At 35.9% G+C, this 23,003-nt stretch overlaps 4 protein-coding genes across 6 annotated transcripts in view; 1 reads left to right on the top strand and 3 right to left on the bottom strand.

The window, feature by feature from the left end:
* LOC142336124 (proteasome subunit beta type-2-like) overlaps window positions 1-23,003 on the top strand; it is a 344,687-nt gene that overhangs the window by 100,318 nt on the left and 221,366 nt on the right. The gene's annotated exons all lie outside the window — the stretch shown is intronic.
* The window catches only part of LOC142336115 (phospholipase A and acyltransferase 3-like), a 302,707-nt gene that overhangs the window by 68,293 nt on the left and 211,411 nt on the right, over window positions 1-23,003 (bottom strand). The gene's annotated exons all lie outside the window — the stretch shown is intronic.
* The window catches only part of LOC142336080 (uncharacterized), a 247,727-nt gene that overhangs the window by 13,313 nt on the left and 211,411 nt on the right, over window positions 1-23,003 (bottom strand). The window lies entirely within an intron of this gene.
* LOC142336056 (uncharacterized) overlaps window positions 12,546-23,003 on the bottom strand; it is a 63,908-nt gene continuing 53,450 nt past the window's right edge. The window contains exons 1-12 of one of the 3 annotated variants that reach the window (XM_075384564.1): window positions 22,943-22,958; window positions 21,652-22,319; window positions 20,742-20,788; window positions 20,133-20,674; window positions 20,033-20,063; window positions 19,495-19,718; window positions 19,043-19,132; window positions 18,786-18,973; window positions 17,984-18,067; window positions 17,456-17,822; window positions 13,079-13,190; window positions 12,546-12,903 (exon numbers count right to left, since the gene is read on the bottom strand). In XM_075384564.1, coding sequence (XP_075240679.1) covers window positions 12,600-12,903; window positions 13,079-13,190; window positions 17,456-17,822; window positions 17,984-18,067; window positions 18,786-18,973; window positions 19,043-19,132; window positions 19,495-19,718; window positions 20,033-20,063; window positions 20,133-20,674; window positions 20,742-20,788; window positions 21,652-22,212 — 2,550 coding nt within the window. In that variant the 5' untranslated portion in view covers window positions 22,213-22,319; window positions 22,943-22,958 and the 3' untranslated portion in view covers window positions 12,546-12,599. Of the gene's footprint in view, window positions 12,904-13,078; window positions 13,191-17,455; window positions 17,823-17,983; window positions 18,068-18,785; window positions 18,974-19,042; window positions 19,133-19,494; window positions 19,719-20,032; window positions 20,064-20,132; window positions 20,675-20,741; window positions 20,789-21,651; window positions 22,320-22,942; window positions 22,959-23,003 lie in introns of those variants that run through there. The other 2 variants (XM_075384556.1, XM_075384573.1) reach the window with 2 other exon arrangements.

Raw genomic sequence — 23,003 nt, forward strand, 5'->3', positions numbered from 1 at the left:
CAATTCAGCAACGTTCTTCGTCATTAGAAATAAAACCGATAACACTATCGTTAACACTTTTATCATATCTCCAGCAAAATTTATCAAAATTTGAGCAAAAATTACGACAAAATTGTAAACCTCGGTAACTCCTTGGAAAAATACGAAATTCAAGAAAAGCTTTTCAATTTGATATTCTAAGCTTGACACGCTTTCTAATGATGCAACTCAAAACTCGGTACGAAGAATATATCGATAGGCGAAATTTAACTAAACAAAAAAAACAGTTCAGCACTTCCTTCCCTTCACTAAGGTGGGGTCGGAACAAAGAACTTAGTTGAACACGCAGCCTAATGTAAACAATACGATAACCAGGTAAGAGCAACACTTGGAGAAAAAGAACACATACCCGGTAGATTGTCGGACAAACGCCACAAAAACAGACTCACTAAATTTTTTCCATACGCTAAATTTTGCTAAACTTATCAGAAAGAGGAGTAAGAAAACGTTAAAATCTGGTCTAATTTCACTAATGACATAGGTATGGAACGCAAAACTCGCTTCCTCATTGCAATTGCAAATCAAGAGAATGATCTCAAAAGTCAATATATGCGTATCTCGACTAACAATTTAACTTACTATTGACTAGAAAGCTAATGTCAAAGAGTAATAATCAGGTTACACAAGCAAATTCAATTGCTGAGCGGTAGCCCTCAATGAAGAAGTAAAGAAGCATTTAAAGGGGCTATTCAAATGAATAATGATAAAGCAAGACACTTTTCAAAAGATCGGCAATTTTTGAAAATCATGCACTAAGATGCTGAATGCACAAAATTCAGCAAAAAACGGTTTTATTGAAGTGAAGAACTAAAAATGTTTTCCGAAAAACATCTATAACACATCCGACTAACATCAGCCGACGAAATGCTCTCAAACGAATAGAATAGGTCTGGTTTTGTTTCCATACACTAAGGCAGGCTAGCCTGGCTGTGTGAGTGGGCAGAAAAAGGGTAGGGGAAAGGAGGGCGAGGAAATAGGTGGAAAGGAGTCCAAACAATCAGAATTTCAGTCTCTACGTTGGAATTACGTCTACACAGCAGATTTCGATGCGGGGGAGTGAGAAGCAGGGTTGTACTGGAGGAGTTTTGAGAGGGGTGTGAAGGATCTATACTTTGGGGGATCTAAAACTAAAGAATTTTAGTCTCCTTAGCATTTTCGGTGGATCGCATATTTAGAGTCTGTCTATTAAGTCTCTTAGAGAACTGCTCAACAACTCAATTCCCGTTGGATTTACCAGTTTTCCCGTCCTAACACATAAGGTCAAAATTTGTTGGTCAGACAAAACTGTCAGGCAAGAATCTGTAAACAAAAAAACGTATAAAAAGAGTAACGGGACCAATATAATTGCTACAAATTTTGTTTGAGACCAATTATTCACCAGAACAATATCAGAAGCCGCAAAAAGCTGCAATAGTGATAAACAGATTATGTCCCGTCGCCATAACGTACCCCGAAACATCAGTCGCGTCCAAAAAAAAACAAGATAAAAATCCTTAGTTGAATTTGTCTATTATTTAGTCAATGCAAAACTTATTCTATTCCTTTCCTAGTCCTAAAAATACCACACTACAAACTGATCACCACAACTAACCTTAAGTTCGTAAACCAACCGCAGTTGGCAAAAATCAAATTCTCTACGTAGAATTATATAGCATCTATCCCATTCATATCACAAAAAATTTGATCAACTCGAAGTTGATGTCATCACTGCTTTTTCCCAGAAAAAAAGTTCAACTCTCAACCGAGTAACGAAAACCAAACCAATTTATGGTAAAATAGGCACGTAATTCCCGATATTTAAAAGCGTAGTAAATAGCAATGATCGCAAATAAATTGCGACAACTGAGCAGGATAGCAAACTTCGTTTGAATACAAAGAATACTAGCAGGTCTGTAGACGCTATCTGAATGGATCTGATCTTGAAACTAACTATTGATATTTCATTGAAAACTTATTCGTGATAACTGATGTACATGCGATCGTTTCTATGATTTTTTTTGGAGAACTAATTTACACACTAACAAAAAATGAAGAGAGCCAAATTTCTCAGAGAAAAGTTTTAGGCGAGGTAAGAGTAATAGACGTTCTCACAGAGCATTATAAACGCAAAGACAGAACAAAGAAATTTGAAATCAGTGAAGGAAAACAGAAAAAAAACAAAGAGTCTGGGACAAAGCCAACGGGAGCCAAAAGCGAAAAAAAATTAATGAGAAAAAGAACGAAAAATCGATATTGATGAGAGGGGAAAGAACAGAAAGAAAACAATGCAACAAAGACCATAAGAACATCAGGAACCCACCGTAAGAAAAACAACAGGAAACAGAAAATTCAGTCAAAAACAGAAAAGAAGTTAGTAAACAACCCAGAAAAGAAAGAAATGAGGAAAAAGGAAAGTAAGCGAGAAAAAGAACGCAAAAAAACCAAAAGCGATAGAATGAAGGAAAATGGCTCAGCAAACAGAAAGCAGCCGAAATCATGAGAGAGAGAGAAAGTACAAGAACAGCGAGATAGTGAGCAGGCGCAAAAAGCGAAAAAATTGAGTGCCAAATATCACCAGTTCGAGAAAACATTTGAAGAGCAGAAAAATAGAAGATCGCACAACAGGAAAAGAAAGATAGAGAAAGAAACTGGAGAGAGGGAGAGATACAACAGTTCAAAAGAGAAGAGAAAACAGATCCTGGGTGAGGCAATGAATTCCGGTTCTCATAAAAAGGATGAATGTGCTAATGAGAACACGATGGATGTGCCCAAGACGAGGAAAGTGCAGATGAAACCGAACCGTTGTCAAGCCTTTGCCAATGCTTTTAAGAAGTCAACCAGCACAGAACTGAGTTAAAGGGCTGGCTATCGCCACCAACAAAACTTTCCACGAAAAAATTAAAGAAGGAAAATAATATACCTATCATGTTTTGTAAGCAATAAATTAATAGTAACAGCCATTAACATCAAAAAGTCCTCTACTGAGCGCTAGAAAATTTTTATTTATTTCAAGACTTCAGTTCCGTCATATATAATTATTTGGCACCTAACTTTGGTTTTTGCATGGGCACCTTTTGGGTCTTTTACGCTTCACTTACCAAAATTTTGTTTGGTGAATTCTTTTGTATTAAAACTTTCGTACAGTGAAACTTAGACAAAAAAATTCCATTATCCACCTTTTAATCCTTGACGTTTTCGGTGAGTGACTTTTCCTTCAAAAATTTTCAAGACAACCTTTTCCATCAACAACAATTCTTTGACAATGAATTACAAGAGAATGTTTTTTTCGGACATAAACCCTCTTTGTCTTGACACAATTTCGATCAATTACCTTTTCAGTATCAAAAACTTTTCGGTCACAGACCGTTTTCTGAAGAAGGTTTAGTTCAGAGACCATTTTCTGAACAACTAATCGGCCAATGATTTTTTCGACACTATTGTTTTTGTTTATTGGAACACCGATTATTGTACTTTTCTACAGCAAAAAAAAATCGGCAACAGGCTTTTTCGCAAAGCATTTTACGGTAGATGACACGACCTTTTAGCAATATTTTGGGACAATGACCTTTTGACAACACTTTTCGGTCAATGACCTTTTTTAAACATTTTTCGGTCAATGACCTTTTAGAAACATTAATTGGTCAAGGACCTTAAAGCACACTTTTTTGGTCATTAACCCCAATTAGGCAATCACTTAACCGTGCTCTTCGGTAGTACTGTTAAAACATGCTGCTCAGTGATTCTTCTAAAACATGCCGCCTTATGTGTTTACGCGATTAATATATAGATTATTTGTTAAATTCGTTCAATTCCTCTATTATTTGAAGTACACTCCTGTGGGAATTCGACAAGCAATTTGTACACACGGTTATAATTTCACTCACAGTACGCACAAATCAGTACTGAATTCGATATTTAGAGAGGCTAAATTTTCAACCAATTGTGAATTGTTTCGACAATTTAAAATTATGAAATTCCAAGTTGGAAAACAGCGACCCGAGCAAAAAGTCAAACATAGCCGGCAGATTGCCAGAATAGCTGCGAAATAGACTTGCGTGTTGTAAAATACAGATGGAAAAAGATACAGAAATGAGTTGATAGAAGTTATTGCCGCCGCCTATAAAACTTACAAGCTAAATTCAAAAGAGGTTGTTTTTGGGTGCAAAAAACGTTTCACTTCCGCGGCTCGAACGGCCGATCTCCTGATTAACAGCCAGTCGCCTAACCACTTGGCTGTCGGACAATAAAATCTTTTTTCTTACAATCAACTGTTTTGGCAACAGAGAACTTCTGAATAGCCGCAATTTAGGTCACGCAGTACGAACTATACGCATACTCCGATTTCGTAGGGAGACGACACATGGGCTAGTATCAAAACTAATAAGCATTAGAGATGTTAACTAACAAAGTTTGAGTAACGGGCATCTAAAATCGGGCTTTATGAGTTTATCCCGTTTCTATTTCTGATTTCGTTTATTCATACTGACTCTCTGTTCATTTTGAATCGCTTTGCTGAGCAACTGCAGTCTAAAAAGACTTTTAGCAGAATGAGAGACGAGTAAAACTAGCCTAGAGAAGTCAAAAAGATTTCACACAAAATGTTGAGCAAGCTGTGAACCAAGTTAAAGCGAAAAACTCTTTATTCAACGAAACAAAAGAACATAGCAGGACAAGTCCTGACTTACAAATCAAAGAATTTTCATTGACTAAACAAAAAATCAGACCTAAAACTGGCTATGAGTGAATTGGGAAAACCATTGCTAAAAAAATCAGATAAATAAAAAAACCCGCATATGTCAAAATGCCGCATATGAACAAAAAACCACTAGCAAAAAAACTAGGCCAAAAATAAAACATGAATGGATGGTGAAATGATTTAGAAAAAACCGATCCAAAAACTAAAAAAAAAGTAAAAATCAAAGTGAAATTGCCGCATGTGAACAAAAAACAACTAGCAAGAAAGCGAAGTTTTGTTCATACAACGTTTTCTCGCTCTGCTTGAAAATTCAAGCGAAAAAATTTCACGCCGCAAAATCACTCGCTTCACTCCACTTCCTGTTTCGGCGTGACCAAAATCGCCACTCCAATTTGACCTCAAAAATCATAAAAATCTATGAACAGATCTTAAAAAATAACATAGAAGGACAAGTCCTCAAATACAATCCAAAAAAACAAATGGAGAATTGGAAGTAGTTTACTTGAATAGCACATCGATTGATCAATGTCATCCAAAACACAAAAACCACAAAAAAAAATTGAGAAACAAGGCAAACAAACCAAACAAAAATAAAATCATTGCTAAAACTCTTGCATCGTTTACCCCGAAGCTAAAATCGGATACCATTAAATATATCTAATTCAAATCATGTTCAATATCAATTTTTTTCTGAAATTAGTCCAGTATTAAATCAGCAAGACCGGAAAAAACAATGGCCCTTGAAGATCGATTAATTAAGAAAATGACAGAAAAATTCAAAACAAATTGGTGAAAATCGTGATATTAATATTTTCAGAACTATATCTGTGTCGCTAGAGGCTATCCAGTAACCCAATTCTAAGCCTTAAAAAATTTATTGGTTCATAAATTATTGGTTCATAAGATCGATAAACTAGGCAAAAGACAATATTTTTCAAAAAAATTTCAAACTTTATAAAAAAAAATTTTGCTCTATCAAAATGTTGAAAAGCATTTCATTACCCCTAGGAACTATGTAATAACATACTAGCAAACCCTGGAGGAGATTATCTGGCTACTGAGGCAAGAAAAACTGAATAAAAAAATTGTTTTTAAACAAAATTGCAAATCTTATCAAAAACTTTTTTGAAAAAAATTCCATTGACAATAACAAACGTGCAGTAACTTTCTATCAGACCGTGGAATAGGTTTTCTGGCCCTTGAGGATGGCTATAAATCAAATATTGACAAAATGACTAAAAATCGAGACATTAATATGTTGAAAATATACTAATGTCTCGATCGAGACATATTAATGTCTCCATGGCTACTAGATACTATGCAGCGCCTTATTATCAAACCTTAGAGATTCCCTGGCCCCTGAGTCTGGAAAACCTCATAAAATAAAAATTTCAAAAAACTTGAAAAAATTTGACAAAATTAGTATCACTTGGCGTGTTTGTAGTATTAAAACTTATAGCTCATAAAATGGTCATAACAAGTAATTTTGTCTCGCAAAAGACGTTCATCAACTTCTAAAAAATTCGATCCAAGATTAATTTAAAAATTTAAAAAATCACAATAAAATCATGAAAAATTGCACCATTTTGAGCTCAAAAATTCCTAAAAATTCTAAACTCCTAAAACCTTTTAACCTTAAATTAAGGCCATCCCAGCAGTTCCACCATTCTAAGCACTTTAAGGACTACTAAAGCTCACTTTAGGCCTCTAATGAGATTTAATTCCCGATGGCCTTTACCTGTTTATCCCGTTTTGAAAGATCAAAGTCATGGAAAAATATGTGAAAATATCTTAAAAACATAGCAGTCCTGACGTACAATTCAAAAGACTTTCATTGACTGATCAGAAAACTAGACCTAGAACGGTCTATGAATGAGTTGGGAAAAACATTTAGAAAAAAGTCCAATAAAAAATCGAAAAAACAGTAAAAATCAAAGTCAAATTACCGCATGTGAACAAAAAACCACTAGCGAGAAAGCGAACTTTTTTCAAACACCGTTTTCTCACTCAACTTCGAAATTAGAGTGCAAAAATTTCACACAGCAACATCACTCGATTTTTCGCTCCACTTCCTGTTTCGGCGTCACCAAAATGACTACTGCAATTTGAGTTCAAAAATCACGCAAAAGGTGTGAACAAATCTTAAAACATAGCTGACATATTGCCAGAAAATAGCCGCAATAGATTCGTAGATCTGCAGTCTCAAAAAAACAATAAAAGAGATAGACCAAAAAAAATTCTCTTTTCATCGAAGGCTGATCAGTTATATTTTTATTACAAATCTGTATAAGTTATTGCTGCCTCTATCAGCTGATCTCAAATAACCTTCATTTAGATAACCCTCTCAAAACCATGGACACACACAACCATTTGACCTTATCTCTTTGAATTAAAAAAAGTCAATTTCAAAGTAAGGAAGACATTTTTGAGAGTGAGGTAAGTCAAGTGTGACCAAAAATTTAATCACGCAAATGAACAAAAAAACTCGCTCCACTAAGAGCGAAAGATGAAGTCACGCATGCAATTCAGTTGAAATTGCATGAATGAATGAATAAAAAGTGGCTGTGACGTCATATGGTCGCAACAAAATCTTGACGACGAAATAAAAAAACATAGCAGGACAAGTCCTGACGTACAATTCAAAGAATTTTCATCAACTAAACAGAAAACTAGACCTAGAACGGACTATGAATGGATTGGGAAAACCATTTAGAAAAAATCCGAACCAAAAAATTGAAAAAAACATAAAAATCAAACTGAAATTGCCGCATTTGAACAAAAAACCACTAGCGAGAAAGCAATATTTGTTCAAACATTCTTTTCTCACTCCAGTTTAAATATAGAGCTAAAAAATTGCACGCCACAAAACCACTCGCTTTTTTGCTCCACTTCCTCTTTCGGCGTGACCAAGATCACTACTCCAATTTGACTTCAAAAATCATGAAAATGTGTTGACAGATGTTAAAAAAGACAGCGCCCCAATAGAAATCATATTCTTTGAAATGTAAAAAACACCCATACAATCTAAATTCTTTGGCTTGTAAAGAGAGAGCGAGAGATTTAGCTTTTTCGTATAAATACAATAAAGCAAGGATGATCAACGGGGACATCCAGTTCCTCTTTTCAGATCACCCTCTCATGACAGTAGCACAAGACAATAATATACTTTGCAGAACAATACAGTAATACACATGACAGAACAAAAAACAAAATTACGGAAGTTCGATTATTTGAAGCGGTTGCCATAAACATATTCAACAAGTTCAGAATTATTAGATATAAGAGTATTTCAATTTGTGACAAATATCAGAAAGGTTGTTCCTAGTGACATTTTCTACATTATCAGGTAACACTCCGAATAATCTAAGCTTATTATATCGAACAGAACCTCTAAATTGAACTTAGTTTCTCTCAACTTTACTTTTTTCAACGGAATATTAAACAATTTCAATGTACTATTTCGTGTATTAACACCTTCATTTTGTTTTCGAAACATAGTTTTTACAAAACTTAATACAATGATATCCATATAGAGATTTGGGAACAAACTTGAGCAATTCATATAAGTGCAAATCGTAAACAGAGAGTATTGTATTGTTTATAAACAGGTCATTGCAACCGTCCCGCTTTTTTCGGAAGTGTATTATTTTCAAAATTTTCGTTTGTAATCGACAAATAGGAAAGAGTGAAGAATAGCTGCAACATCAGTAGACAAGTATGCCAAATTGAATCATTGAATTTACATTTGTATTGTAATAGTTTAATAATTTACTTCTGGGAACATAGTGTCTGAGTCTCCAAACAATTCCACACTGCTTGCTAAGCTTTTTTACCACATGGGAAATGTGAGTTTTAAAAGTTAGTTTTGAGTCCAAACTTACGCCAATATATTTACATGTATTGTCAACTTTTACATATTGGTTATTTAAATCGAAGTGTGAGTTCAAATTATCCGTTTTAATGTTCAATTGAATGGTTTTTTCCAGGTATAAAACAAGCATGTTTTCAGTCAACCAATCATTTATGTTTTTAAGATCTGATGCTACGTCGTTAATAGAACAACCAATTGCTTCAATATTATCATCTGCAAACAAAATAATTTCAACGCCTTTACAGACGTTGGGCAAGTAATTTATGTAAATTATGAATAGTAGAGGTTTAATATTGAGATCTGGAGAACACCACATTTTACTCTTTTCCAAGAGGAGCTTATTCCATTTAATTCTACTCTCTGCATTCAGTTCCCAAGATGCGATTTAAACCAAGACACGTTCCTCGTATCCCGTACAATTCCAATTTACTTATTAAGATGTCATGATTTATTGTATCGAGCGCCTTTTTGAGGTCTAGGAAAAAAATGATGTTTTTGTTCTGATTCCGGCGTATTGTTTCTGATAGTTGAACCAATGCATCAATAGTGCTGTGTTTTGTTCTAAAACCAAACCGGTTAATATGCAATAGATTAAAACATTCGATGAATGAATATAGTCGGTTGTACATGACTCTTTCGAAAATTTTGCTCCATGCATTTAAAAGGGATATTGGCCTGAAATTTTTTTCATCATTTTGGAGCCTTCTTTATGAAAAGGGAAAACCTTAGCTATCGATAGTGCATCGGGAAAAGCACCTGTACTGAATGAAAGATTAATCAGGTAAACTAAGTATACTGCTGTTACCGAACCAGAAGTTTTGATTAAAACATTGCTGAGATTGTCGTCCCCTGGCGATGAATTGTTGTCTATCTAAGCCTTGTATGATTTTCTGAACTTCAGACAAATTTGTTTGATATAAAAACATTGAATACACATTGCTTTTTAATCTGGGTCTGGTATTCTTTTTTTGGTGTATTGTGAAGTTTGAACCAAAATTGATAAAGAACTTAGTGAAAGAGTTTGCATTATCTACCTGACTGGTTTCCATGATATTTTTCTGACAACTTGCTAGAATAGGAAAAATTTCGGAAGCGTTTTTCCCCCTGCGTTTATTAAGAGGTTTGAATGTTTGTCTTGAATTGCCAATACATTTGTCAAATTTATGATGATAAAAATGTTTTTTGGTTGCTATGATTTCTTTTTTAAGATTATCCCTCGGCAAGCGTTGGTTCACATTGGTTCTCTTTACATTTTCTGTGAGCTTTGTTTCGTTTTGTTTTTAAGTTTTTCAGTTTGTTACAAAACCATCGTGGACATTTACTTTTCGTTTTACTGACTGTCATTAGTGCATAGACATTTGTCACCTCTAAGAAAAGTCTATTAAAAATATCAAAGGCTTCGTTTACATTGCTTTGACTAAAATTTGATTGTTCGTTATTTTTCAGATGTTGATTCAAGTTATTGACATTTTTTTTTAATTTTTCGCTCGTTCCGGGCGACTTAAAAAATTTGTATCTCTATACACTTTTTCATTATTTGTCGTTGTTTTGTGAATCTTGAACTTGAATTTAACTGGATAGTGGTCACTGAAATTTTGGTGCTGAAGAACTTGCCCTACTCCTTTAATGTTTTGAAATAGAAAATGATCTAAAGAGCTTGATGATGTTTCTGTTACCCTTGTTGGATTATCGCAAAAAAATTCAAAACCGTAAGCAACGATGCTATTTAAATACGTATCTACCATTAAATTTTTGCACTCAACGTCAATATTAAAGACACCACAAACTATTGTTGGGGTATTCGGGTTGTTTTCATTTTCCAAAAATTTATTAAGGGTTTCTATGAAGGTCATTTTGTTGTATCGTGGAGGGTTATATAAAGCCATGAGTTTGAAGTTGAAACTTTGTATCCCTAGATTTAAGTACAACGCTTCATTAAAAGGATTAGGAATTTCTTTCACAATATTTAAGGTATTGTTACATTGAATGATAATTCCACCTCCTCGTGAATTTCTATTTCTTATTGCCCAGTTATTAAAGCCAGGTATAACATAATTTGACGGTTCGTCACTTTCACTTAACCACGTTTCACTCAGGCATACAATATCTGGTTTAGATTCAATACTTAAGAATTAAAGCCTCTAGGTCTGAGAAATGCTTTTTGAGAGACAGTACGTTTATTTGGAGAACATTTAAAATATGACTAGAATCGAGGATTTTGGATGCCAAAGGAATTTGATGGATAGTATGGAGTCTGATAGTCTGGATAAAATTGCATCAGTGGGTAGTAACTTTGTTTTTGAAGCTATGATTTCTGTTTTTAAAAATCGAGTTTTGTTGCTCAGGTTATGCAACTTTTCACGTCTATTTTCAATTTCGTATGCCGGGTTTGTTCTGTTGGTCAGTTTTGTTTCAAAGCACTTTATAACCGTTTCATAACTGTATTGTACCAATTCAGCTCTTTCATAAAGGCCATGTATTTCTTCTATGCTCTCATTACCTTTCCACTCGAAAAATATTGTCCCCTCTCTGATCCAAGCTTTGTTTATCGGTTCATCGCTTCTTAGCAAATTCATGAAACTTACGCGAGCTTTTGTGGCATCTTCATATATCCTTACGTTCCCTAGAAGGGAATTTCCATGTAGGTTTTTTCTTTTTCGTTATGAGCTCAATTTTAGTCATTCTACGGGTAAACCTAGCAATTACCGGTTTAGGCGTTCCGTTATTAGATGGCAGCTTATGAGCAATTGAAATGTCATTTTTTTGCAACACGTACATTCATTTCTTGAGCAACTTTCTGTACAACTTCGGCTGTTTCTTGATAGGTTTTTCTCTTTGGCCATGAGCTAAATTTTGTTCGAGACCCAGTATTTTAATGTTATCACGGCGATTATAAGTTTCGAGCAGTTCACATTCAGATAATGTTTTCAGTTTAGCTTTTTCTTGCTCGATGTCTATTTTTAAATCCAACTGCGACTTGAGTTTATTAATTTTTTCATCGACAATATCACTTATGGCAGTTTTCAATTCCTTTTAGGTCAGCTTTAATTGATTCCATTTCTGATTTTACAGTTTTCATTATTTCAGGAAGCATGTCGGCAACAGATTTCTGAAAGTTATTTTTAATTATTTCGGAAATATCCAAATTAGGAACATTTTTGTTAACTTTGGTAATTTCAAGTTTTGCATCATTTTCATCAGGACTTAATACAACACAAGCTCTTTTTCCGCCTTTCATTAGAGGTGTTTGACAAGATATGATAGCGGGGGGCATTAATTTTCATTTTTACTCCAATTATTATCTGATTTTGAGTTGTTAACTTCCTCTCTTTGTTGGTCTGCGGGGGAGCTTGATCATTATTCAAATTAGAGGAACTCAAATTTCGACTTTGACTTAATGTGTAATTTAGAAAAACCGGCGACGGCAACGAGCTGACTGAAAGCTCAAGAGCTACCAAGGTTTTTGACGAGCTGGAAAACAAATGGGTATATTCAAAAGGTCAGTAGAGTTAGAGTTGCAGTAAATCAGATTATTATGAATCGAAAAAAGCGAAATAAGCGAGAAAAAAACAAGGGGGGTGCGTAGGTATGTTGCTTTCTGTCACGTGTTCAAAGCACCTAAGGGTAAAGATAAATTTATAGCTCCAAAATACTGGAGATAGCTCAGATCACATCATAAGAGTAATCCGTATTATCAATGTAAACTTCTTTCAATTGTTTTCTGGCTTTGTATTTTCCCGCTTCAAAGCTGCTGATTGCTTTTTACCAGATCGGAAAAAAAACAGCGCCCCATTACAATTCAAATTCTCTGAATTGCAAAAAAGAAGCGCTATAATAGCCGGCTGAGAAGCTGAGGCGGCTATTAAAAACCAGAAAGAAAATTTAGTTTTCTATCTATTAAGTCCTCTCAAGGTCTAGAATTATCCTCATAATCTTCATTTTAATGGGAATAATAAAAACTGAGAGACAAAATATCTGATATAAATAGTGCTCGGTAAAAGGAGAAAATATAATCTACAAATAATCTAATTCTAGTGCTTGCAACATGGCAATGAAGTCCGAGTGGTTTGAAACTCTCCAAAAAGGCATGTCGAGAACTTTCGCAGCCTGTTCTTCGTCTTTTCCGTCTCCAACACAGACGTAGCTACACTTGCGTCCAAACCTCTGAATGATTCGCTCAAAGCACTCCTCTTTGCCTATTTTGGACGCACTGTAGATGTTGTCAACTTCAAGCACCCCACTCATGCCATAGAGAAGTACTTTTACTACTGCGGGGACTAATTGTGTAGTTGTCACAAGAACGTTGACCTGATTACATCTGAACATAAACAAAAAATCTTCATTAAAAACCCAAAAATCTTCATTAAAAACCTGATTGGTGAGTTATTGAAATTTTGGTCAATTACTCTAAACTTCTGATCCAAAATTGAGCAAAAAGCATCAAATAAAAATTTCATTTTTAAAGAATGCCGTTTCCAATGATTTATACTGACCTCGATGAGATATGATTGAGTGCTTTAAAGGCATACGAGTGCCAGTTGTCCGTGTACTGTTCTATCTCATTGCGTAACTGCAGCCATTGCTCTCGTTTGGAACTCATTAAAGCTGAAATTATTTAACAGGTAATTGTCACCAAATAAAAACATAGCCAGCCCAACGCAAGAAAATAGCCGCGATAGCTTAGTGGATCTCCACTTTCAAAAAGACAATAAAGAATAGATGGAAAAGGCAAAAAAAATCTACACACACTTGACCATATCTCCATGAAAAAGTTAAACTCACAAGTTATTTTGATAGCCATCTGCGAGAAAAAAGTTTCATTGTACCTTAAAGATCGATGGACTCTGAAAATGACAAAAATTTTCAGAAACTTTGAAAATATCGCAAATTTTAATAAAATATTGCCAAAATTCGTAATACTGATATCTTCAGAACCAATTCATTGTCTCCAGAAACCATCTAGTGAAAAAATTTCAAGACTAAAAAATGATTCACTGGCCCATAAAGATCGATGAACTCAAATTTTCAATTTTCAAATGATCGATGAACTCAAATGAAAACAATTTTCTAAAAAACTTGAAAATTTCATAAAAAAACTGTAAAAAACGTGATAATCACATGTGTAAAACCATTCCATTGGTACTAAAAACCAAACCGTAAGCCATTTTCAAGCCCTAAAAACAATTCATTGGCTCACAGAGATTAAAAAGTCAAAAATTTTCAAAAAACCTGAAAAATGCAAAAATACAAACTTTGTAATTAAGTTGGCATTACCAAAACATATAAAACATAGCTTGCAGATTGCCAGAAAATAGCCGCAATAGCTTTGTAGATCTGCAGTCTCCAAAAAAAGCAAGAGAGACCAAAAAAATTCGCCTTTTCATTGAAGGCTGATATGTTATATTTTGATTAAAAATCTGTATAAGTTTCTGCTTCCTCTATTAGTTGCTCTCTAATAACCTTCATTTAGAGTGACACACACCCATTTGACCTTATCTCTTTGAATTGAAGTAAATAAAAGTCAATTTCAAAGTCAGCCAGTCATTTTTGTGAGTGAGGTAAGTCAAGTGAGTGAGGTAAGTCAAGTCACCTTAAAGACTACTAAATCCAGCTGAGGTCTTCTATTGCAACTCAATCCTCGCCGAGCGTTACCTGCTATTCCGTTTTGGAAGCTGAAAGTCATAAAAAAGTGTGATAATATCTTTAAAAAGACAGCACAACAATACAATCCAAATCCTCTGAATTGTAAAAAAAACTCGCTCTGCTGAAAAATGACGGTAAGCTCGCAATTCAGTGAGAATTGAATGAATGAATGAACGAAAAAGGAGATTTGAAGTGATCGTGACGTCATATGCCCGTAAATAAAATATTGACGATGAATTGAAAAACACGAAAAGGCAACTAATAAATAAGCTATCGTTTTGCTGCAAACAAAAAAATGGAACAATCCAAAAAAAAATCGCTCATTTTTTAAACAATTAGTGCCAAAGTAATTAAATGCCTTACATTCTCCAATTTAAATCAATTCAAATAAACTTAAATACGCTTCAAATAACCTGATTTCACCTTCTACATCCTGTCTCCCTGGCACTCAAAACATAAATCGACTAACGTCGGAATAACTGCTCCACAAAGACAGACGGGGCAATTCAATTTAGAGGGGGCGTAGCTTAGAAATGTTTTATGGGTGCAAGAGCCTTCGCATTGGAGATTAAAACCCGTTACTCCAGGTTGGCTTGAACCTTACCCACTCAGCTACAAAGGCTTTGAAATCAAAGCCGTTAACCAATGATGCAAAAATTTTTGCAGAAAAAATCTTTGCAAAGGAACGCACACGAATAAAATATTTGCTCAAACATCATTCGAGAGCATTTACAGACTACAAAACGGAGACATTCCAAATAAACAGTAAAATTTCACGAAAACAGACAGCGTCATTTAGTCGTTCGGATGTCTTTTGAGATGTTGCATTATTAGAACTCTGCATTATTAGAACACTTGTATCACCTTTTAAATCTCAGCATTATTAGAACACTTGTATCACCTTTTAAAAGTATTTGGGAAAAAAATTCAGAAAAAACAAAACAGCAAACATAGCTGCCAGATTGCGAGAACATAGCCGCAATAGATTCGTAAATCTGCAGTCTCAAAAAACAGTAAATAAAGACAGACCAAAAAATAGTCTTTTCATTGAAGTCTGAGAATGTTACATTTTTTGATGAAGAATCTGTATAAGTTATTGCTGCCTCTAGTAGCTGCTCTCAAATAAACTTTATTTAGAGTGACACGCATTCACTTGACCTTATCTCTTAGAATTAAAGTACGAAGTCAATTTCAAAGTGAGGAAGTCACTTTCGATTGCGGAAAGTCACGTCTGACCAAAAATTTTATCACGAAAATGATCAAAAAACTCGCTCCACTATGAGCCAAAAATGACGTCACGCATGCACTTCAGTTGAAATTGCATAAACGAATGTATGAAAAGCAGAATTGAAGTGGTTGTGACGTCAAATGATAATAACAAAAATCTTGACGAAATAAAAAACATAGCCGAAGAATTCCGCAAGCGACTCGAAGCGTCAAAACTTCAAAAATAACCGTAATTGCAGCTGAGGCCATTACCTCTTGTATTAAAACACTAACTCATTACCTGCTCAGGTCTGATGTAAAAATTGCTAAAATTTAAACCACATTCACCAAGAGAAGCAAAATTTCATATTATTGAAAACTTTTGGTAACGTTAAAAAAGTCCGAAATAACTAGGATGGTCAAAATACTGATAGGCTGAAAAAACTGAGAGGGCTATCAATTACCCTCAAATAATTCATGATTCTAATCTCAAAAAGATCGCGAAAGCAAACGACAGATAAATCTTAGGAACTAAATTAAATTTTTCAAAAAGAATGCTCAAATTAAAAAATCAGAAAATCACTACAATTAGATTTCTAATCACTGGAATAAAGACAAAAACAACACATACCTTTCCTTGTTGTATACAAGGTAGACAACGCGATTTCAAACTATTAAATTTCAGAAATAAATTCATGATTTCAAAAATTAATTTAAAAAGAGAAAAAACATAAGCAACAGAATAATATTCAAATGGAAAAAATCCTTTAAAAACAATACCAAGGCCGGAAAAAAATTGCAATATATAGTAATAAGTGGCTATTTTGGAAAAACCTCTCCAAAATCCACAAAGAGTTATTAGAAAAAAGCCAAAATTATCTAAACAATCAAGAAAAATGTGCCAATTTTAAACTTGAAGCGCATTTTCAGGCTCTGGAAAACACTGTGGTATCAATTTCCGAGGTTTACATTTCAATATAGCATCGAATAAAAATTATTTCTGCAAAAAACAAATTACAAGCAAAAAAAACTGGGTCAGTTAGACAAAAAACGGCTAAAACGGTTGTAGAGGTGCCATTCAGTCAAAAACTACTTTTCAAAGTCAAAACGCCACTCACAAAACGCAGCGAATGATTAAAAAATTTCTCTCGCTCAGAAACAATTAGTTCAAACGGCAATTTTACTCACTTCAGCTTTCACTACACATCGTCTGAACGAAAAGTAATTCCGGTAAAAGAAAACCTTAAGAAAACCAATACTCCTCTTCAAGTCGTAAAAAAACCAAGAGAAGGCCAATAATAGCCCCAGCTATCGCTGTGCCTCTATTAAAACAATTCAAATTGCCGCAAGTGACGAAAACATTTACTCTCGAAATTTAAAACCTCTAAAGACTAGTTTCTCATTTCATTTTAAAAGCAGTTTGAAAAATTTCAAGCCTGAAACATGCTTTTCGCTCCACTTACATTTCCAGGACGATTAAAAATCACCACTACAACATGACTTCAATTGACAAGAAAAGGTCAAAAATGCGTGAACCGATAGATCATCAAAAAGACAACTCACCAATTCAATTCAAAATTTTAAAACATACCAAGAAAATTGCCGGAAAATAGCCGCCGTTGATACCCATAACTCTATTGGGATTGAAAGAAAAGAACATAAACCGACAAATGTCGGAAGAATTGCTCTTGAACGACAGGCGAGGCAATTTAATTCATGGTCTTCAGTCTAGATCAATTTTTCTTTATGGGTGCAAAAAACTTTGACCCCCAACTTTTGATTTGCGGTTAATAAAAAAATATAGTCTTTAGTTTGATTAAAACGCAAATGACTCCTGTTTTGCTGGCCCTAGCCTAGCTGAAGGTCAAATATAGCCTAATTGATTTGTTAAAAATGTATTAACAATAAATGCGGGCAAGAAATATAAATCACCAGATAAGATTACTAATAAGTTCCAAAAAGCAGATGTATCACAAGTGGGGGCAAAAACTTTTAAGCTTCTGATTAAAAGTATAATTTACTTGTAATATTTGGGCCCCTGTAGGCATTGTAGTTCTCTTTGATCTTTCTGTATCTATAGGACAGCTTTCTCAGGTAGTCCACACCTCCTCTAACTGCACTGGATGTTGAAGGAAGAGCTAGGGCAGCAGCTGCAACACTGGATGCTGTCCCTGCAACAGATGCAGCAGCTGCGGCTGCAACTGAGGACACAAAACCATCAGCTGCGAAGTTGTAGTTGCTAAGGTCGATTCCATTGTCATCTGAGACTACGTCATCGATGTGGATTTGGTCGCAGTCCTCCAAATCGTTGAAGAAGAATGAATGGTCCGCGATTGAAAATATTAAACTTTCCATTGCCAGACCCAATTGAACGCCCCGCGCAGAGTCCTAAAATAACTTGAGCTTCATTTGTGTTGACTGACAAAAATGGTTTTTCTGATATTCTTTTTTTCTCAGGACATTCGTAAAGTTATCTTTGGTGCTCAAATATACATGGAAAGAACATATTGTCTTACAATGCTTGTAAATTGAAAAGGCTGAGAACTTACCTTTCCAAAACGCTGTGAAAATGTGGTCGTCAGCAAAGAGTGGAAGATGATGAGAGTCTCGTCCAAGTCCCAAATGAAAATACGCTGAAACATTTCTTAACTCAGCAAGGATATTTTAAACGTTATTTCTATAGACAGCAGATTGCCGGATGACAGTCGCAAAATTAACCTCTTGTTGAAACAAAGAATTGACAATTTAAAATTCGTAATAACATTTCTTTCAATGAATTCAGAGATATTCCAAAAAAACAAAAGCCTTCAATATAGGATCAACTAAATTGGCAAAACGATTAGTGCACTTTATTTACATAAACATAAACCGACTAGCGTCGGATGAATTGCTCTCGAACAACGGGCAGGCTCAATTCAATTTAGGGGTGTAGCTTAGAAATTTTTGGGCGCAAAAACAGGGGTTTGAAGCCGCGACCTCACGGACAAGCGTAAGGTCACAGTAGCCTGTTGTTAGCTACCCGTTTCCTTTTATTCACAAAATTCCTAACTGTTCTTTTTAATAGCAGCATTGCTATCTTTGGTAACTATGGTGACTCTTTTTCATCCTGAAAGGTTCACGTGCTACCACTATTGCAGTCAAGAGTTGTCAGGATAATTTTAAGTTGAACTGTGGTTACGTAAATCTCATCGTCACACAGACAGCATCACGGAGACTCTGATTTTACACGCAATCATTTGAGTGTGTTGATCACACGCCTTACCTTTCAGCTATCACGCAAATTTTCTTTAAGCAATTTTACGTCACATCTTTCTCATTTTACTCATCGCCATATAAGGATTCCAAACTTACGTCGAAATTGTGGTCAGGAGCAGGAGATGCACACTTCTTAGATTTCTTGAGAGTATATTTGTGGTTCTTAAGATAACACGGCTCCCTAGTTCTGGTTGTGGGTCCACTCATTAGAGAAGCAGCGCCGAAACCCGCCAAGGGAGACGGAACACTCGCGGCATTCAGGGCATAAGCGGTAGCCGCGGCATCTGAAAAAATTTATATAGGATGAACATTGGAGAGCAAGAAATGTAGCAGAGATAAGGTTGAATGAGTACCTCCGTAAGCGGCTGAGTAGTAATGGTGATAAGCAGACAAGTAGTCGGTGACTCCGGGAGTTGTGGCGAAAGCACCACCGGCCGAGGCTCCTGAAAATAAATTAGAATTATCAATAATGGCATTGCACATTGCACGAGTCTTTTTGTTTAACGGAAAAGCCAGCAATTCTGCTATTGCGAAATCAAAAACACCAGGACTGTTTGTTGTGAAGTAGGCAACGTTTCTCCTTTGCTACAGAAAAATAGTCGCTAATCCCGGGGTTCACTTTCAGGTAAAAGTGCTTTGCACTCCTTTAAGCGCACTCAAAATGAATCTGAACATAATCGACTTTCTATAATATGGGGTGAAACAGTTACGAATACCACTAGACCGTGCATTACTTCTGCCTGAACGAACGAACAGTCTGAAAATTGATTCCCGCGTACTTCTCTAAGATAGTCCAAGAACGTACCAGCAGTCGCTGAGTATGGAGAATACAGGGCAGCAGCAGCTGCTGCAGCTGATGGGTGAGCGTACTGCTGAACCATACCCGAGTGTGCACCAGTGGTAGAAAACATTCCTCCTCCTCCTCCCCCACCAACGCCCATTGTCACAGATCCATTTCCAGTTGACGACCCAGCACCCGCCGCTTGTCCTCCACCGGTAGCTGCTGATGCTAGCAGCTGCGAGTAGACCCTGCAGTAATTCTTAATACATAGCAGGAATAATTTTAGACACAAAATATTTGAAGCGCTTTGGAAATTCACTATAGGTAGGGGAATATTTTGGAATTGAAAAATTAAGAATAAAAATATGCACTGCAAAAAAACTTTTAACCTACATTTTATTAAATCTTACTACGATAGGACTCAGCTGCAATTACACATTTTGAATACGGTGATCGAAATTAATCTTGGCGCAAACTCAGCAGAAACAAGAACTTTAGACTACTATAATCTCTTATCAGTTGAAAACCATTTAATGCTGATGTGTAATAGATGTGTACTTACGATGGATAATACTGCATCGTCGAGAAACTGTCTGAACAACAATACCATGTTACACAAGTTGTTTTCTGCTTAAGAAATTACAATTTGATTAAAATCATACCTTGACCCAGTGAATCGGATTTAAGTGAGCAGCCCATCAAATCACTCTGAGCGAACACATTCGCACTGTTGATTGAATATTGCGTAGGTGCTTGAGGTGGAAGAAGCTGATTGGTGGAAATCAGTGCCGATGTTGCTGATGGTCCCGTGTCATAACTGCTTAAAATTGGACTAGAAGGTCTTGATTGTTGAAGTTGTTGCCCGTTTGATCCCAACATGTTTACCTGTTCCAATTCCACGGCGTGCATTGCACCCGAACCAGGAATGGTTGCACCCACTTTTCCAACATCACCAACTCCCAAAATCTGATCGCGAATAGGAGACTCAGTACGTTCAAATTGTGCATCTTTCGAGCTTATAATATCGCCTGCAGAATTGACGTTTATGTTGGCCAGAGCCGTGATAGGTGAGTAATAGTAACTGGGGTTAGTGCCGTTATTGATTGCGGGAAGATATGCGTTGAGGTTTCCCATGGCAGAGCTAGATGCCGATTGTTGTGGAGATGGATTAGTTCCGGACTCAAGAATTCCATAATCTTTGTGCCTAAAAATACATACGATTATCAATGTATCAGGAATTCGCTTACTGAAGTTTGATAAGACACACTTACTCGTTGTAATCACTGTTGTTCTCTGAATTCGTTTTGAATCTCTTCGCCTAAACAAAAAATAAAGTTGTCTTCCTAAAAAAATTATAGAGGTCTGGTGATGTAAGATTGAGATAAGAAAATGGCTCCAAAAAATAATTATTGCCGGAGAATGAACACAGATCAATAAGCAATAAGTCAGTCCCGCATAAAATCACACGCTATTAAATACAAGAATAAATAACTCTTCAACATACATATTTATAAAGATGATGGGATTAAAAAGAACACGCTCAACAAGTGTAAGAAAATTCTTCCGCAAAGTTGCTTTTGATAAAAGTACAATTTTCTACGTTGAAATCACAAATTTTGAGCAAATGTCAATAACCAAATAACAAAAAATTGCCCTACAAGCTCTCTCTAAAATGCTTTTTGCAAGCACAACTCGAAACTCCAAATGTTGGAAAAGTTGAGAGAAGCAATTTTGACTATGTGAAATTTCAGAAAGGGAAACCATCTAAAGTTACCCACATTAACAGAAGCGCGGTTTCCGATATCACCACGAAATAACACAGGCTTCCAAATACCCGTCACAACTTAAAACATATGGGGCAAACTTGATACACATTAAGCTGATTCATTTGATACTGTTACAAGTTTAGAATGACACACAATAGAATAGAGTTACAATATCAAATTTGACCCACATCTCTTTTAACCACACAATTCGTATAGCGACTTACTTTTGAAAGACAAAAAGTTCCCCTTCATCAAATTTCCCCCACTCCGATCATTCATGTTCTACCATTAACAACAAAAAAACATCTATGCGTTCAAATAATGTCAGATGCAAATATTTAGTCTTTTAATTACTCCAAATTCGCCTTACATTTTGCTTTATTATGCAGCAAATCTTAAGTAAATGCAACTTCACCTGGAAGTAAAGCGAAGCCGCATGAGAACTACAACCATGTTGCTCTCCCAGTTGTTGAATATTGTTATCAACTCGACTACTTGCAGAGGAGAGTTGTTGGAACAGACTTTCGGACGAAGCCAAACCACCGTCAGTAGATGGAGCTGAAACTGACAAAGAAACAGCACTATGGTTGTTGGTGGCCGTCGCTGCAGCGACCGAGTGCAGTGCTGGAGGGGCAAACTGAGACGTGTGTTCAAAATATGACGATACAGAATTGTTCAGAGACGATATTTCAGAGATTGCTGCCGAAGAAGACGGAAAATCGTGTCGCAGAAGATCTGATGTGAATGCTGATCGGTTATCAAAGACAAGGTTGGCAGCTTGGGAGTCAGTTGATTGTGAAGTCGGCACAGCATCTGCAACTTGTGAGGGAGAAGCCGATGGAGCTGATGAAATTGATCCGAGCTCATTACCACCTCCCCCTGCCCCTCCTCCTGTCGATAAGAGAGATGGCGGTGGATGCGGGTGCGATTGCTGCTGCTGCTGAATTGGAGGAGCATTGGCGACATTTGAATACATTTGGATGAAGTTTCAAGGTGTCGTTTGGCTTAGGAGGAGAGAAGACTGATACTTCAAGGTGTGGAATTTAAGAATCGCCAATATCCTATTGCTGGGAATCGAGCAACCTACAGTTAACTATTAAGTGCAATTCTCTGTCCTCTCAACTCTATCTAATTTAAGACCTGTAAATTTAGAGGAATTATTTTAACTCTAAACTGGAATTTAACTTATCTAAGCCAATCAAATTGGTCATTCGCTTTAGCCAATGAAATACGAGATCTAGATTCACTCTTATTTATTTTATTCACTCTCTGTACGCAAAAATAGCTATGTGGGAGGGAGAATTTACAAGCCATTGTAATGTAATAACAACAAAAAAGATAAGAGGGGAAAATTTGAGGAAGCAAGCGGAAGGAAACGTGTTACAAAACATTAACTTCAGCACTACTTAAGGAGAGGAAACAAGTCTCCCTAGCTCTCAAGAAAATATTTGTGCATCATTTCTCTCCCTTTAGACAGGGGACAGTTTATAAAGAGTAAAGTTCTCACAACAACTGTTGCCCGGGGTGCAATTGCGAACCAATTTTGTCTTAATCAGGATTAGAGGCTAAGAGCAATTCCACTTCCTCCGATTGCCCCTCGCAGATTGAGCGCCTTTGGCCACCTAGCTAATCAGATTTGGCACTGAGTATAAAGTTAAGCACTTAATTTATTCATTAAGAACACATTTTAGAGACTTCTCAACGACCTTTCAACGGACCACTAATCTCGTGCTATGAACAATTTAATAAATACTAGAGCATTCAATC

This window comes from Convolutriloba macropyga, chromosome 1 (genome assembly GCF_964194025.1).
Source record: "Convolutriloba macropyga chromosome 1, txConMacr16.3, whole genome shotgun sequence".
NCBI lineage: Eukaryota > Metazoa > Xenacoelomorpha > Acoela > Convolutidae > Convolutriloba > Convolutriloba macropyga.